This window comes from Moschus berezovskii, chromosome 8 (assembly GCF_049115385.1).
Source record: "Moschus berezovskii isolate FMDL1 chromosome 8, NW_MosBer_1.0, whole genome shotgun sequence".
NCBI lineage: Eukaryota > Metazoa > Chordata > Mammalia > Artiodactyla > Moschidae > Moschus > Moschus berezovskii.
Window position 1 is genome coordinate 109,413,703 of NC_142467.1, and position 16,566 is coordinate 109,430,268.

Here is a 16,566-nt window from a genome sequence, read left to right on the forward strand (position 1 = left end):
GGCCCTCGTCCACAGAGCAGTCCATTGTGATCGTGCGGGGCCTGCAGGATGTGACAGTGATGGAGCCAGCGCCCGCCTGGTTCGAGTGTGAGACCTCCATCCCCTCGGTGCGGCCCGCCAAGTGGCTCCTGGGAAAGACGGTACTGCAGGCAGGGGCTGACGTGGGTATAGAGCAGGAGGGCACCGTGCATCGGCTGACGCTCCGGCGCACCTACTCCACCATGACGGGGCCAGTGCACTTCACCATCGGCAAATCGCGCTCCACCGCCTCCCTGGTGGTCTCTGGTGAGAGGGCACTGCCCGGTGGCTCGGCTGAGGGTGGACAGGGCCTGGGGGGCAGGTTCCGGCCTCGTGCTTTGGCCCACTTTATGCCTGCTTCCCTTTTGCTCCCATGGCAGACATTCCCGTGGTGCTCACACGGCCCCTGGAGCCCAAGGTGGGGCGGGAGCTGCAGTCCGTGGTCCTGTCCTGTGACTTCAAGCCTCCCCCCAAGGCTGTTCAGTGGTACAAGGAGGAGACGCCCCTGGCGCCATCCAGCAAGTTCAAGATGAGGCTGGAGGGCCACATGGCGGAGCTGCGTGTCCTGCGGCTCACCCCTGCGGACGCTGGTGTCTACCGTTGCCAGGCTGGCAGTGCCCAGAGCAGCGCGGAGGTCACTGTGGAAGGTAGAGTGAGGGGCCTGGGCCTCGAGGGTCTCTGGAGGTCACTGTGGGAGGTAGAGAGAGGGGCCTGGGCCTCGAGGGTCTCTGGAGATCACTGTGGGAGGTAGAGAGAGGGGCCTGGGCCTCGAGGGTCTCTGGAGGTCACTGTGGGAGGTAGAAAGAGGGGCCTGGGCCTCGAGGGTCTCTGGAGGTCACTGTGGGAGGTAGAGAGAGGGGCCTGGGCCTCGAGGGTCTCTGGAGGTCACTGTGGGAGGTAGAGAGAGGGGCCTGGGCCTCGAGGGTCTCTAGGAGGTCGCTGTGGGAGGTAGAGAGAGGGGCCTGGGCCTCGAGGGTCTCTGGAGGTCACTGTGGGAGGTAGAGAGAGGGGCCTGGGCCTCGAGGGTCTCTGGAGGTCACTGTGGGAGGTAGAGAGAGGGGCCTGGGCCTCGAGGGTCTCTGGAGGTCACTGTGGGAGGTAGAGAGAGGGACCTGGGCTGGAGGGTCTCTAGGAGGTCACTGTGGGAGGTAGAGAGAGGGGCCTGGGCCTCGAGGGTCTCTGGAGGTCGCTGTGGGAGGTAGAGAGAGGGGCCTGGGCCTCGAGGGTCTCTAGGAGGTCGCTCTGGGAGGTAGAGAGAGGGGCCTGGCCTGGAGGGTCTCTGGAGGTCGCTGTGGGAGGTAGAGTGAGGGGCCTGGGCCTCGAGGGTCTCTGGAGGAGGCAGCGGCGGCGGTCATGCTGACGCCGCCTCGTGCTCCCGGCAGAACGGAAGGTGACCGTGACGCAGCCGCTGGAGGACGTGGAGGTCCCGGAGGAGGGCCGTGCCTGCTTCTCCTGTGAGCTGTCACACGAGGACGAAGAAGTGGACTGGTTGCTCAACGGGACACCGCTGTATAACGACAGCTTCCATGAGATCAGCCATGAGGGCCGCCGCCACACGCTGGTGCTGAAGCGGGTCCGGCAGGCTGACAGGGGCACTGTGAGCATCTCCTCCCCCAAGATTAAGGCCTCTGCCCACCTGGCGGTCAGAGGTGAGGTGGCTGAGTGTGGTCCGTGGGGCCCTTGGGACGCGCGCCCTTTACCCAGAGGGCCAGAGGCGGCAGTTGGCCCCCTGAGTCACCCACGCTCTTCCCGCAGGGAAGCCGGTGGTGTTCCTGAAGGCTTTGGACGATGTGTCTGCAGAGGAGCGGGGCATACTGACGTTGCAGTGCGAGGTTTCTGACCACCAAGCCCACGTGGTGTGGCGGAAGGACGGCGTGGAGTTGGGCCCCAGTGACAAGTATGAGTTCCTGCACACGGCGGGCACGCGAGGCCTCGTGGTGCACAGCCTGAGTCAGCACGATGCCGGCCTATACACCTGCGACCTGGGCACTGATGAGACCCAAGCCCGCGTCAGCGTGCATGGTGCGTGCTGCGGCCGGCTGCAGACGGGGGCCAGGGCGCCGGGGGCGGCTCTGGGCGTGCCTGTGCTCGGGGGACCCACCCACTCTCAGAGGCTCGGGTCTGCTCTGCTGAGCCTTGAGAGGTCAGGGCAGACTCCTGAAGGAGTGGCCTCAACAGGGTCTTAGAAGGGCCACGGGTAACAGGCAACAGAGCAAAGCCGGGGAGATAGACTGGCCCTGGGTAAAGGATTCAGTGGAGGCTGGAAACTGCCCTCTGCACCCAGGGATGTGTGGGCAGGCACAGGGGCCCCAGAGGGCGGCGTCAGGAGGGTGGTGCGTGGGAGGAGCTGCGATGTCAGGCAGGGGGTGCCCCTGGAGGACTTCCAGGCCACGGCGCCGCCTGGTGAGGGTGGCTGTGGGCAGGTCACCTTCCTCTTCCCAGGCTCCTTCCCGTCTGGGCGTGGTTCTGGTGGGTACCTGAGGTCCCGTGTATGTCTGTCCCTCTTGTGTGTTTGGCAGGCATGCTGCCCAGTGACCCCCTAGCTGGTCCCTGATGGTCTGGCCAGTTTGTGATGAGACGGGAAGGGGAAGGGTGGTGTGATGAGTTTGTCTTAGAGCTGGCTTTCCCTTCATCTGGGGGAGCTGTTCTTTTTATGGAGCATATAAGCAGGTGGCAGCTGGGTGGTGCTTGTTCTCTCCACGTTATTCTCTAGCAAATGTGAAGGGAGCCACCCTGGTTGCGACTCACAGCCGTCAGCCATCTGACTGCCAGGGTGTGGACAGCAGGAGGCCGAGAAGACGCTTGCTGAGAGAGGCAGCAGGCCTCCTGGGAGTGGGGTTAGAGAGGGGGTGTGCAGGCCATCCAGAGGTGTGCCCCCTCCTGGGGTCTGCCTGAGGCTGCTATCGGCTCGATGGTGCCTGTCTCGTGGGGTACGACAGCTGTCTCCCGTGGCCCGCAGAGCTGCTCGTGGGCATCACCAAGAGGCTGAAGACGGCGGAGGTGCTGGAGGGCGAGAGCTGCAGCTTCGAGTGCATCCTGTCCCATGAGGACACTGGCGGCGTGGCCGAGTGGACAGTGAACGGGAAAACAGTGGGCGGCTCTGGCCGCTTCCGTGCCACGCGCCAGGGCCGCAAGTACACGCTGGCTATCCGAGATGCCGTGCCAAGTGACGCTGGGGAGGTGGTCTTCTCTGTGCGGGGCCTCAGCTCCAAGGCCTCGCTCATCGTCAAAGGTGGGTGAGTGGTGGCAGCGGGGACCGACTGGCCGGGGCAGGTCAAGGGGGTGTGTCCAGGGGCTGCTTTGGGAGCTCCTGAGCCTGGGCTCTCCCCAGGAAGCCTGGAGTCGGGGTCCTGGGCTTGGAAGCTGCAAGGGCCTGAGTCTAGGGGCTGTCTCCCCAGTTCCTGCTGAGTACCTAGAGGCATCTGTTGGAGTCCTGGCGGGTTCTGGTCATCCAGAACTGCGTGGACCACCAGGACTACCCTTTAGGATGAGGTTCTGGAGCCTTTGGGCAGGATCAGGGTTTGTAATCTTCAGTCCGTGGTTCAACTGCTATGGTAGCTCCCAGGGTACATGGCTCATGTTGGTAGTGAAATTGTCATTGAAATTTATGAGCCACTACTTCCAGCATAAATACTTGGTGCCAATGGGTAAAGCTCAGCCCATGGTCGTGCTTTGAGTTACAGAGCTCTGAACAGTGATGAGAACCTAAGATTCTGTGGTGTAACAGCGCTCTTTCCCAGGGTCCTCCCCTGGCATTCCAGGGCTCTGAGGTCCCTGGGCCTGAGGTTCCAGAGTTGGAAGTTTTCGAGCTGTGGGTTCTGTAGTCTCAGCCTGCAGAGCTTGGAAGCTCTTGAATGCTTGCCTTGTCTTAACCCCAGGCATGGCTAGGGCCATGGTCATGGGTGGAGCTATGGCCAGGCCTTATCAGGCACCTTGTCTGTTCTTTTCAGAGAGGTCAGTTGACATTGTGAAGCCACTAGAAGACCAGCAGACCACTCTGGGTGAGGATGTGGTGCTGAGGTGTGAGCTGTCGCGGGAGGGGACCCCAGTGCGCTGGCTGAAGGATGGGAAGGCCATCCGCAAGAGTCAGAAGTATGACCTGCTCACTGAAGGCACTCGGGCCTCGCTGGTCATCCATGCGGCCTCACTCAAAGACTCGGGCAGATACACATGTGAGACGGAGTCTTCCAAAAGCACAGCCACTCTCCGAGTGGAAGGTAAACCCCATGAGAGCCTGGGGCTGCCCCAGGTAGGAAGGGAGAGGCACCTAGCAGATAAGGGACTCGCCCAGGTCCCTGAGGGTCTGTGGGTGGGCCAGCAGAACCACTGTGATGGGAATGGCTTCCGGTCCTGAGGGCCTGCATGGCATCTGCACAGGCTCACCCTCTCATTCATTCTTGCCCCTCCACCAGAAAAGGCAAACCGCTTCACGGAGCCGCTGGCTGACCTGCATGTGGAGGAGAAGGGCACAGCCACGTTCACCTGCAAGACGGAGCGCCCCGCGGCCTCCGTGGCCTGGCGCAAGGGCCTCACAGAGCTGCAGGCCTCGGGGAAGTATGCGCTCAGCCAGGAGGGCCTGACCTTGCGGCTCACCATCAGCGCCCTGGAGAAGGCAGACGGCGACACCTACACCTGCGACATTGGCCAGGCCCAGTCCCAGGCTCGGCTCCTGGTGAAAGGTTAGGCGTGGGCAACGTGCTGTTGCTCTCATTTGCCCACTAGATTTCAAGGCCGGTGGTGTGCTCAGGTGTAAGCTTTGTTTAAAGTAGATTTGTAGGTGGGCAGTCAATGGCAACCCACTCCGGTACTCTTGCCTGGAAAATCCTATGGACGGAGGAGCCTGGTGGGCTTCTGTTCATGGGGTCGCTAAGAGTCGGACACAACTGAGCGACTTCACTTTCACTTTCCACTTTCACGCATTGGAGAAGGACATGGCAACCCACTCCAGTGTTCTTGCCTGGAGAATCCCAGGGACGAGGGAACCTGGTGGGCTGCCGTCTATGGGGTCACACAGAGTCGGACACGACTGAAGCAGCTTAGCAACAGCAGCAGCAGAGATCAGAGCTCTGCCTGGCCCTGGACTAACTCAGCCTCAGTTTCCCCATCTCCAAGGAGGGTTGCCCTGGGCGGTCTTGTCGCTGGGCCTTGTATCAGTGAGTTGGCAGCCCTCGTCTACTTGTGCGTTTGTTTGCCGGGTGAATGTTTCTGGAGTTCCAGCATCTGTTCACGCATGGACTTTGCATGTACTTACACATGAACGTACCTCCTCTACCCCTGTGGAGAGTCCCTGGCTAAGGGATGTCTTCAGGTTTGAAGAGCAGTTTTCACCGGGCTGGCAGGATGACGGTTGTCATTCTCCTACTTCACTGATAAGGAAAGCGGGGCTTCGCTGGGGCTTATTGGCTGCTCCAGGGTTGCAGGGCAAGTAGGCGTGAAGGCTGGGGTGAGCCTAGCCCCGCTGATCCCAGGGTTGGCATCAGGGTGAAGTCAGCTGTAGGTCCTTCCCGGGATCTGTTCATAGAAAGTAACAAAGAAGCCCCACTCTTGATTTTTTTCCTCTTTTTCAGTGAAATACAGTGAATCCACTGAGCTCAGTGAAAACATTTCGTTAGTGCAATGGATTCACAGCTGTCTAATCTAAAGTGAATGTTAATACTTAAAAAAAAGCAATTAAAGCAAGTGTCCAAGACTTCCCTGGTGGTGCAGTGGTTGAGAATCTGCCTTGCAATGCAGGGAATGTGGGTTCAATCCCTGCTCAGGGAACTAAGATCCCACGTGCCTTGGAGCAGCTAAGTCTGCCTGCCACAGCTACTGAAGCCCCCGTGTTAAGACCTCATGCAGCTAAATAGATGGTAAATAAATGAATATATGTGTTATAAAAGTGGGGCTTCCCTGGTAGCTCAGTCTGTAAAGAATCGGCCTGCGGTGCAGGAGACCTAGGCTTGATCCCTGGGTTGGGAAGATCTCCTTGAGAGGGAAATGGCAACCCATTCCAGGATCCTTGCTTGGAAAGTCCCATGGACAGAGAAGCCTGGCAGGCTGCAGTCCTTGGGGTCGCAGAGAGTAAAGCACGACTGAGCGACTAACAGTTATACAAGTGAGTGAACCATAATAACAACATATAGTCTGTGGACAAATTCAGAACACACAGGCTTGTGCCAGGCTAATGCTTCCTGCCAAAGCCTTTCCTTGTATGTCAGTTCATGAATCGCAACTGACACACAAAGATAAGGAGATCAGTGCCTATCTCCTTTTGAATAAATCACCCTCTTGATGTGCCATCTAATGTTGTCAAAGTGCTATGCTCAATATGTCAGCAAATTGGAAAACTCAGCAATGGGCACAAGACTGGAAAAGGTCAGTTTTCATTCCAGTCCCAAAGAAGAGCAATGCCAAAGAATGTTCAAACTACTGTACAGTTGCACTCATTTCACATTGGGCTCCCCTGGTGCCTCAGCGGTAAAGAATCTGCCTGCAATGCAGGAGACCTGGGTTCGATCCCTGGGTCACAAAGATCCCCTGGAGGAGGGCATGGCAACCCACTCCAGTACTCTTGCCTGGGGAATCCCCATGGACAGAGGAGCCTGGCGGGATGCAGTCCATAGGGTCACACAGAGTCAGACATGACTGAAGCAACTGAGCAGCAGCAGCAGTAAGCTTATGCTCAAAATCCTTCAAGCTAGGCTTCAGCACTATGTGAACCAAGAACTTCCAGATGTATAAGCTGGATTTAGAAAAGGGACAGGAACCAGAGATCAAATTGCCAACATTTGCTGAATCATAGAGAAAGCAAGAAAATTACAAAAGAACATCTACTTCTGCTTTATTGACTACGCTAAAGCCTTTGACTGTGTGGATCACAACAAACTGTGGAAAATTCTTAAAGAGATGGGAATACCAGACAACCATATCTGTCTCCTGAGAAACCTGTATGCAGGTCAAGAAGCTGCAGTTAAAACTGGACATGGAACAATGAACTGGTTCAAAATTGGGAAAGGAGTGCATTGTATATTATCACCCTGCTTATTTAACTTATATGCAGAGTACATCATGTGAAATTCCAGGCTGGATGAAACACAAGCTGGAATCAAGATTGCTGGGAGAAATATCAATAAGCTCAGATAGGGAGATGATACCACTCTAATGGCAGAAAGGGAAGAGGAACTAAAGAGCCTCTTGATAAGGGTGAAAGAGGAGTTTGAAAAAATCTGGCTTAGAACTCAGCATTCAAAAACTAAGATCAGGGCATCAGGTCCCATCACTTCATGGCAAACAGAAGGGGGAAAAGTGACAGATTTTCTTTTCTTGGGCTCCAAAATCACTGTGAACGGTGACTGCAGCCATGAGATTAAAAGATGCTTGCTCCTTGGAAGGAAAGCTATGACAAACCTAGACACATATTAAAAAGCAGAGCCATCACTTTGCTGACAAAGTCCACACAGTCAAAGCTGCGTTTCTCCAGTGGTCATGTACAGATGTGAGAGCTGGACCATTAAGATGGGTGAGCGCTGAAGAATGATGGTTTTGAATTGTGCTGAAGAAGACTCCTGAGAGTCCCTTGGACCGCGGGAAGATCAAACCAGTCCATCCTAAAGGAAATCAACTCTAAATACTCATTGGAAGGACTGATGCTGAAGCCAAAGCTCTAGTATTTGGCCACTTGATGGGAAGAGCTGACTCATTGGAAAAGACCCTGTTGCTGAGAAAGACTGAAGGCTAAAGAAGAAGGGGGTGGCAGAAGATGAAATGGTTAGATAGCATCACTGACCCAATGGATGTGAATTTGAGCAAACTCAGGAAGACAGCGGAGGATGGAGGAGCCTGGTGTGCTGCAGTCCACGGGGTCACAAAGAGTCAGACATGACTTAGGGACTGACCAGCAGCAAGAACAGATGTGCCATCTGTGCTTTCAGGCATGCAGTAGCTTCAAGACACCTGTGAATGCAGAAGGAGTCTGGCAGCCAATCAGTATTTATGACTTCTTAAGCTTTCACTATCGGAGAAGGCACTGGCACGCCACTCCAGCACTATTGCCTAGAAAATCCCATGGATGGAGGAGCCTGGTAGGCTGCAGTCCGTGGGGTCACTGAGGGTCGGACACGACTAAGCAACTTCACTTTCACACATTGGAGAAGGAAATGGCAACCCACTCCAGTGTTCTTGCCTGGAGAATCCCAGGGACGGGGGAGCCTGGTGGCCTTCCGTCTATGGGGTCGCACAGAGTCGGACACGACTGAAGTGACTTAGCAGCAGCAAGCTTTCACTATACCTAAGACAGCAGCAAAAAAAATTTTTTTTCTAGAAATTCATATTGTCAGTCCTCCAAATCACTCAATTTAAATGTTATCATAGCCACATGTCTCTTTTTTCCCCCCACACTTGTGTTAATATAAAACTGAATGGCATTAAGTGATTTCTGTGACAGGGATGTCGGGTGTAGACCTTACGGAGCACAGCTTGACAGAGGGGCTGTGCTGTGGGTCAGTGCGTGTGCTCTGCAGAAAGCCCCAGGAGGTGGATTTAGCTCACTGGTGGGCCTAAAACAAATGCTTTTGGACTGTTCAGCTCAGACCCACTTAATGTTTCTTGTTAAAGTCAGTTGCTCGCTCCCTGCTGAGAGCCCACCCCAGGTCTGGCCTTGGGGAGCACCGCGTTTCCCTTGGAAGCTGTCCGGGGGTCCCTGACGCGCCTGTCTGTGCCTCTGCAGGCCAGAAAGTGCTCATCACAGAGGACCTGGAGGACGCCGAGGTGCAGGAGGGCTCCTCGGCCACCTTCTGCTGCCGTGTCTCCCCCGCCGACTACACGCCCGTCCACTGGTTCTTGGACAAAACGCCCCTGTCTGCCAATGAACTCAATGAGATTGAGGCCCAGCCCGGCGGCTACCACGTGCTCACCCTGCGGCAGCTGGCGCTCAAGGACTCAGGCACCGTCCATTTTGAGGCAGGTGACCAGCGAACCTCAGCTGCCTTGCAGGTCACAGGTAGGTTGCAGGCCCCGTGCCCAGTGCATGGTGGGGGCCAGTCCGTATGGCTGAGCGTGCAACCTCAAGGCAGTGGCTTGACCATCTCCTGGGTGAGGCCCTGGGGCTCACAGAGAAGGAAGGCACCATAGGCTTCCCTTGGGCTGGAGCCTTGGATCCCAGGGCTGAGTGGTGCTGTCTGAAGACATGTTGTCCCTGGTATGCAGAGGTGAACCCACGGTCAGTGTGGAGGCAGGGCCACACAGAGCCCGTCCTGTCCTCCCAGCAGTCCTGTCTGCAGCTCAGCATGGGGGTGTGGGGGCGGGTGGGCACTGACTAGGAGTCTTGCTGGTGTGTAGCAAGGCCTGGGGCTTCTCCTGCAGGAGCCCCCAGCAGTCTTACGCATGCCTGTCTGTCTGCAGAGAAGCCAAGTGCTTTCTCCCAGGGGCTCACGGATGCCAGAGTCACGGAGGGGGAGGAGCTGACCCTGGTCTGCGAGACTTCCGCCGCGGACAGCCCTGTGTGCTGGACTAAGGATGGGAAGCCCCTGCGGCCATCGTCCCGGTGCCGGCTGACCTGTGAGGGCCGCCGGGCCCAGCTGGTCATCACTGAGACCACCCTGCAGGACAGCGGGCGCTACAAGTGTGAGGCTGCTGGCGCCTGGAGCAGTTCCATCGTCAGGGTCCATGGTGAGCCCCGGGAGAGGCGTGCTGGGAAGCCTCCAGCCGCGCTCCTGACACCCATGTCTCTCGTCCTGCTCAGGGCAAGGGGGGCTCCAGGACGCTCTGTCCTCTTCGTGTGGGTGCAGGGGTTCCTAAGGCTCCTTCCGTCCACCAGTTTGTCCATCTCACTCTGCCCGCTGTCCGCCCTGTCTCTGGGTTTCTTCTGCTCCTGAAAGCCTCTCTCACTCTCTCTTGGTCTTCTGACCAGCAGTCTTTTGTTTTTAACTTCATTGCTGACTATCTTGTGTGCTTACATTCCCATGTCCCCCTTCTCTTGGCTTGGCTCATCTCCATCTCAGTTGGCTTGGCCTGGCTACCACATATCACAGACTGGGTGGCTTAGAAGACAGACATTTATTGTCTCCTAGGTTTGGAGACCAGAAGTCTGAGCTCAAGGTGTTGCAGGCCTGGTTTCCCTTGAGGCCTTTCTCCGTGGCGTATAGATGGCCATCTTTTCCCTGTGTTTTCACCTGGTCGTCCCTCTGTGTTTTTCTGGGTGCTCATTTCTGTTTCTTTTAAGGACCCCTTACAATGTGGGGGTAAGACCCATTCTACTGACCTCATTGAACTCATCTCTTTCAAGACCCCTGTCTCCAAAAATGGCTCCATTCTTTGGTCCTGAGGGTTAGGGCTCCAACAGGCGAATTGGGGGGTTAAATGTAGCCCCTAACGCTCCACTCTTCTCTGCTTCGTGTTGACTGACCCTCCTGCATAGGCAGAGGTCTCAGGGTCCCTAGCCCTAGCCCCCAGTGCAAACAGCGAGGTGGGCCTGCCTGCCTCTGCCAGCTGCAGCCCTCCACCATCCTCAGCCGTGCGGGCTGTGCTGACTGAGCTCACGCCTGTCCACAGCTCGGCCAGTGCAGTTCCGAGAAGGCCTGAAGGACATGGAGGTGCTGGAGGGGGGCGCTGCCACCCTGCGCTGCGTGCTGTCATCCGCGGTCAGGCCCGTGGAGTGGCGGCGTGGGGATGAGCTTCTGCAGCCTGGAGGCAAGTACAGCTTGCGACAGGACGGGACTGTGCTGGAGCTGGTGGTCCGAGACCTGAGGCCTCAGGACAGCGGGCAGTACTTCTGCAGTTTCGGGGACCAGGTGACATCGGCCAGGCTCACCATAAAGGGTAAGCATCTTCAGCTACCCCGCCCACGTGACACTACGCAGTCCCACACCGCCCATTTCATCCTTTGTGGGAGGATGAAGGTGATGTGTTGTGTCCATTGGACCTTGTTGCAGCTCTGCCTGCTGAGTTCATAGGAAGACTGAGAAGCAAGGAGGTCACGGAAGGGACCACGGCCACATTCCGCTGTGAGCTCAGCAGGGAAGCCCCCGTGGAGTGGAGGAAGGGGCCCGAGACCCTCAGAGCCGGGGGCAGAGTGATCCTGAGGCAGGAGGGAGCCGTGTGTGAGCTAGAGATCCGTGAGCTGGCCGTGGAGGATGCCGGGGAGTACTCGTGTGTGTGTGGGCAGGAGAGGACCTCAGCCACGCTCGCCGTCAGGGGTAAAGACCACGTGTGGCCAGGAGGAGCTGTGTTTGGTGTCCAGTTACTGACTTCGGGTCATCTCCCTGCCCTCACCCCACCTTCCCTCGTCTCAGCGTCACCCTCTCCCCGTAACTCCCCAGAACTCCTTCCTGGGCTGTTGTGTGACCCACGAGAAATCAGCCTCCAAGCTGCTTCCCAGCTCTTCTGTCCTGTGTCCTGTGGGCATCTGTGTCTTTTTCTCTGTTTTGTCACCTTCAGAGTTCCCTCAAGACTCTGATGTCTGTGTCTCTCTGTCCTCAGCTCTGCCAGCTGAGTTCACAAGAAGACTGAGAAGCAAGGAGGCCACAGAAGGGGCCACAGCCACGCTGCACTGTGAGCTGAGCAAGGCAGCCCCCGTGGAGTGGAGGAAGGGGCCCGAGACCCTCAGAGCCGGGGGCAGAGTGATCCTGAGGCAGGAGGGAGCCGTGTGTGAGCTGGAGATCCGTGAGCTGGCCGTGGAGGATGCCGGGGAGTACTTGTGTGTGTGCGGGCAGGAGAGGACCTCAGCCACCCTCACCATCAGGGGTAAGGACCATGTGTGGCAAAGCAGAGCTGAGTTTTGGTGTCCAGTTATTAACTTCACGGCATCTCCCTGCACTTGTCCCACCTTCCCTCCTCATCTCAGCCTTACCCTCTTCCCATAACTTTCTGGATTCCTTCCTCCTTCCTGGGCTGTTGGTGAACCATGAGAAACACGCCTCTGAGCTGCTTCCCACCCCTCGTGTCACTGAAGGCTCTGTCCTGTGTCCCATTGGAGTCTGCGTCTTTCTCTCCATCCTGTCACGTCCTGTCCCCGTGACCTCTGGAATCGGATGTTCTCCACACCTTCTAACCACTCCTGCCCTGCCACCAGATTCACAGACGTGAGGCCTGAGTCTGTGGAAGGGCTCACAGGCACACTCAACGGCCTGGGCTGAGGGCCAGAGTCCAGTGTGTGAGCCTGGGGCACCCGGCCTGTGGCCTGTGTCCAGCTGGGTGTTGTGTCTTCTCTGTGGTGTCCGTGTCCTATCTGATGAGTGGGTTCAGAGAGCGTGATAGCGTTTGTGTCTTTCTGCCCATCTCCAGCCCTGCCTGCCAAGTTCATGAAGGGTCTGAAGAAGGAAGAGGCCACAGAAGGGGCCACAGCCAAGCTGTGCTGTGAGCTGAGCAAGGCGGCCCCCGTGGAGTGGAGGAAGGGGCCCGAGACCCTCAGAGCCGGGGGCAGAGTGAGCCTGAGGCAGGAGGGGGCCGTGTGTGAGCTGGAGATCCGTGGGCTGACCGTGGAGGATGCCGGGGAGTACTCGTGCTTGTGTGGGCAGGAGAGGACCTCAGCCACGCTCGCCGTCAGGGGTAAAGACCACGTGTGGCCACACGGGCTGGCATTTGGTGGCTGCCCTTCATCTCTCTGCTCTCTGTTCTCTTTCTGCCCTGCTGTCTCACTGTCCTGCTCCTTTTCCTGTCATAATTATTTGTCTCCCTGTCATGTTTCCTGTCTGTTCTGTGGCACGTGTACACTTTGGACATTTTAAAGTCACAGTCATGGTGTGTGCTGGCGCCCTGAGCAGGTGGTCCACGTCCAGTTGGGTCTTGTGTCTTCTGTGTAATTTCCACATCCTGCTCCTTCTGTGCGTTCAAAGAGTGTGATAGTCTTTGTGTCTTTCTGCCCATCCCCAGCCCTGCCTGCCAGGTTTGTGAAGGATCTGAGGAAGGAAGAGGCCACAGAAGGGGCCACAGCCAAGCTGCGCTGTGAGCTGAGCAAGGTGGCCCCCGTGGAGTGGAGGAAGGGGCCCGAGACCCTCAGAGCCGGGGACCGCGTGAGCCTGAGGCAGGAGGGGGCCGTGTGTGAGCTGGAGATCCGTGAGCTGACCGTGGAGGATGCCGGGGAGTACTCGTGCGTGTGTGGGCAGGAGGAGACCTCAGCCATGCTCGCCATCAGGGGTAAAGACCGTGTGTGGCCTGTGGAGCAGAGGCTTCGTGTCTGCAGGCTTTAACGTGTCCTCCAGCTCTGCGCTGCCTGTCTGCAATCTTTCACGTCTCTGCGCATCTCCTGCATTCTTGCAGCAGGAGTCACCACAGTCTCCCTCCCTTCTCTGAGGCCCACCTCAGATAACGAGCAGGGGATAAGGTCCTCACTGTCCTCAGGGGCTCGCGTCTGAGAAAGGGGAGGCGGGCAGCCACAGAGGAAAAGAACAGAACCATGGTCCTCTCGAGGGAGCGTGACAGGAGAGAAGCTGGGAAGTAGATGAGAGCATGGCCCCTGAGGGTGGGATGTTGAAGGGCTGTTGAGAGGTTGGTCTTTGAGAGAGCCATGATGGGAGGGCCTCGGGTCTTCCATCCAGCGTCTGGTTGTTATGGAGGTGAGCTCGGCGTGTGGGGGAGGTGGAGACGTGCTGGAGGTGATGTAGAGTTATGTGGAGGTGACGCTCGGTGTGGAGGTGAGCTGGCGTTTGGAGCAAAAGTGAAGTGAGAATGAGAGCTGGCTGTGGAGGCTGAGGTGGGGGAAGCCAGGAGGTGAGGTCTGGGTGTAGAGTGGAGTGGAGGTGACATAGGTGTGGACAGGGCTTGGCCACGGGAAGAGAGGCAGGCGGGACGGGAAGTGACACTGGGGAGCGGAGCCAGGTCCAGGAAGGCGGCCGGGCTCCCATGCTGGAGTGGGGCCAGTGTCTGGCATCTGTGGTGGGTGAGCTGACTCTAGACAGCTGCCGCAGAAGGGCTTCTGTCAAGGTGTGACGTGACCTCCCAGAGCAAAAGGGACAGCCCTGCAGGTGCACAGAGGCCTCACATCCTGGGCCCTGTCGGGGTGTACTCAGGAGACAGCTGGAACAGTAAAGAGGAGGATCCTGAGGCTGGGCAGGGCCGTTGTGAACACAGATACTCTGGGGAGAGGTCAGGCGACGATGCCACCTTCACGAACGAACTTGATGAGTGGAGCATACCATCTCTAGCACAGAGACACTGGTACCCGCACTGTTCAGACTCACCAGGAGACCACAAGGGGTGTGGGCTTGGCGGCCTGTCACACAGTCAGGAGCAGCTTCCACTGAAGGGAGGAAGCACACGATGGCACTCGTGGCAAAGAACAGGAGCAGCTTCCACTGCAGGGAGGAAGCACACGATGGCGCTCGTGGCAAAGAACAGGAGCAGCTTCCACTGCAGGGAGGAAGCACACGATGGCGCTCGTGGCAAAGAACAGGAGCAGCTTCCACTGCAGGGAGGAAGCACACGATGGCGCTCGTGGCAAAGAACAGGAGCAGCTTCCACTGCAGGGAGGAAGCACACGATGGCGCTCGTGGCAAAGAACAGGAGCAGCTTCCACTGCAGGGAGGAAGCACACAATGGCGCTCGTGGCAAAGAACCTGCCTGCCCGTGCTGCAGACATGAGACTCAGGTTTGATCCCGGGGTTGGGAAGAGCCCCTGGAGGAGGGCATGGCAACCCACTCCAGTATTCATCCCTTGGAAATGCCATGGACAGAGGAGCCCAGCGGGCCACAGTCCATGGGGTCGCAGAGAGTCGGACGTGACTCAGTGACGGAGCACGCCTGCAGAGCGCTCACGTTGACCAGCTACAAGCAGCCCAAGAGAACGGCTTCTCAGAAGGTGCAGATCCCAGGGACACCTCCCCCAGGGCGACAGGGCAGGAGTGGGGTGGCTTCTGCTTCCCTTCTGGCCGTGGAACTCCTTGTTCTGTCAGTGCTCTTCAGGCCCTGTCAGCCCCGGGCTCTGGCCCCAGCAGCAGTAGGAGGTGACAAGGGGGGCATGCTGGTGTAGACACGTGGGGTAGATTAGGTAGCTCCTTTTGTGTCTCCGTTTGCAGCTATACGCCTCAAGATCATAAAGTCACTAAGGAATGAGGCCTGGAGGAGGCCATGGCCATGGTGTGGTGTAAGCTGGGCCATGGCAGATGCTGGAGGACATCCACTCCAATTTATCGTCACTTTCTGTGGGCACTGTGGCCCTTTCCATGTTCTGTCCGTGCCGTGAGGTCCTCCCTGAGGATTCCGTTTCCCTGCTGGTTTGTCTGTCCTATGCACAACTCCCCCCAGCACTGCTACCTGCCCATTTGTCTGTGGGCCTGAGCTTTTATTCCTCATTTGCTCCAACATGTGACTGTTGCATTCTCAGGTGTCCACATCCTGACCCCCCCTACATTTTCCAGAGAGTCTGATGTTTCCTTTGTCACTCTGACCCTGCCCAGCCCTGCCCGCCAAGTTCACAAAGGGCCTGAGGAAGGAGGAGGCCACGGAAGGGGCCACGGCCACGCTGCGCTGTGAGCTGAGCAAGGCGGCCCCCGTGGAGTGGAGGAAGGGGCCCAAGACCCTCAGAGCCGGGGACCGCGTGAGCCTGAGGCAGGAGGGAGCCGTGTGTGAGCTGGAGATCCGTGAGCTGACCGCGGAGGATGCCGGGGAGTACTCGTGCGTGTGTGGGCAGGAGAGGACCTCAGCCACGCTCGCCGTCAGGGGTAAAGACCGTGATCGGCCACAGGGGCCTGTGGCTCCGTGTTTGCGTGTGGCCTCTGTGTCACTGGCTCCACTGGAGGGTTCGGGGCTTTTTGTACCTTTCCTCCTGGGTCCCTGCAGATGTCTCTTGGCTCCGGGTTCCTCGTGCAGCAGATGTCAGTGTCCGGTGCTGTGTCCTCTGTTTCCTCTGGGACATTTGCCTCCATTACCATCTGTGCATCTCTTTACCTGTTCGTACTGTGGTCTTTTGCAGTTTGTGGGGTTTTGTGTCCTGGAGAGTGTTACCCAGAGAGTCTGATGTTCTCAGTAACTTCGTAGCCCTCCTCAGCCCTGCCTGCCGAGCTCACAAAGGGTCTGAACCACGAAGAGGCCACGGAAGGGACCATGGCCATGCTGTGCTGTGAGCTGAGCAGGGTGGTCCGTGAGGACTGGAGGATTGGACCGAAACCCTTGAGATGGAAATAAGGCTGTGAGAAGGAGACGGTAACCCACTCCAGTATTCTTGCCTGGAGAATCCCATGGATGGAGAAGCCTGGTAGGCTACAGTTCACGGGGTCACAAAGAGTCGGACACGACTGAGCGACAGAACGGAATGGAGGCAGGACAGGGCAGTGTGTGAGCTGGAGACCATGGCTCGGCTGTCACAGTCTCAGGGGAGTGTGCATGGGCAGGAGAGGCCTTTGGCCAGGCTCGTTGTCAGGGGTGAGGACTGCCTGTGGCCACATGGACTGGCGTTTGGTGGCTGCCCATCTGAAGCTCCAGCACTTTGACCACCTGATGCAAAGAGCTGACTCGTTGGAAAAGACCCTGATACAGGAAAAGATGGAAGGCAGGAGGAGAGAGGGATGACAGAGGATGAGATGGTTGGATGGCATCACCCACTCAATGGATATGAATTTGAGAAGACTCCAGGAG

The 16,566-nt window shown here is 57.7% G+C and overlaps 1 protein-coding gene across 18 annotated transcripts in view; it reads left to right on the forward strand.

Moving 5' to 3' along the window:
• Nucleotides 1–16,566, forward strand: part of OBSCN (obscurin, cytoskeletal calmodulin and titin-interacting RhoGEF) — a 234,815-nt gene that overhangs the window by 146,401 nt on the left and 71,848 nt on the right. For 15 of the 18 annotated variants that reach the window (XM_088839239.1, XM_088839241.1, XM_088839240.1 and 12 more), the window contains 15 exons: nt 16–285; nt 399–665; nt 1,401–1,667; nt 1,774–2,040; nt 2,978–3,250; nt 3,969–4,235; nt 4,431–4,697; nt 8,726–8,998; nt 9,400–9,666; nt 10,549–10,815; nt 10,929–11,192; nt 11,476–11,739; nt 12,280–12,543; nt 12,868–13,131; nt 15,390–15,653. In XM_088839239.1, the coding sequence (XP_088695365.1) occupies nt 16–285; nt 399–665; nt 1,401–1,667; nt 1,774–2,040; nt 2,978–3,250; nt 3,969–4,235; nt 4,431–4,697; nt 8,726–8,998; nt 9,400–9,666; nt 10,549–10,815; nt 10,929–11,192; nt 11,476–11,739; nt 12,280–12,543; nt 12,868–13,131; nt 15,390–15,653 (4,005 nt within the window). The remainder of the gene's footprint in view (nt 1–15; nt 286–398; nt 666–1,400; nt 1,668–1,773; nt 2,041–2,977; nt 3,251–3,968; nt 4,236–4,430; nt 4,698–8,725; nt 8,999–9,399; nt 9,667–10,548; nt 10,816–10,928; nt 11,193–11,475; nt 11,740–12,279; nt 12,544–12,867; nt 13,132–15,389; nt 15,654–16,566) is intronic. The other 3 variants (XM_088839246.1, XM_088839247.1, XM_088839256.1) reach the window with 3 other exon arrangements.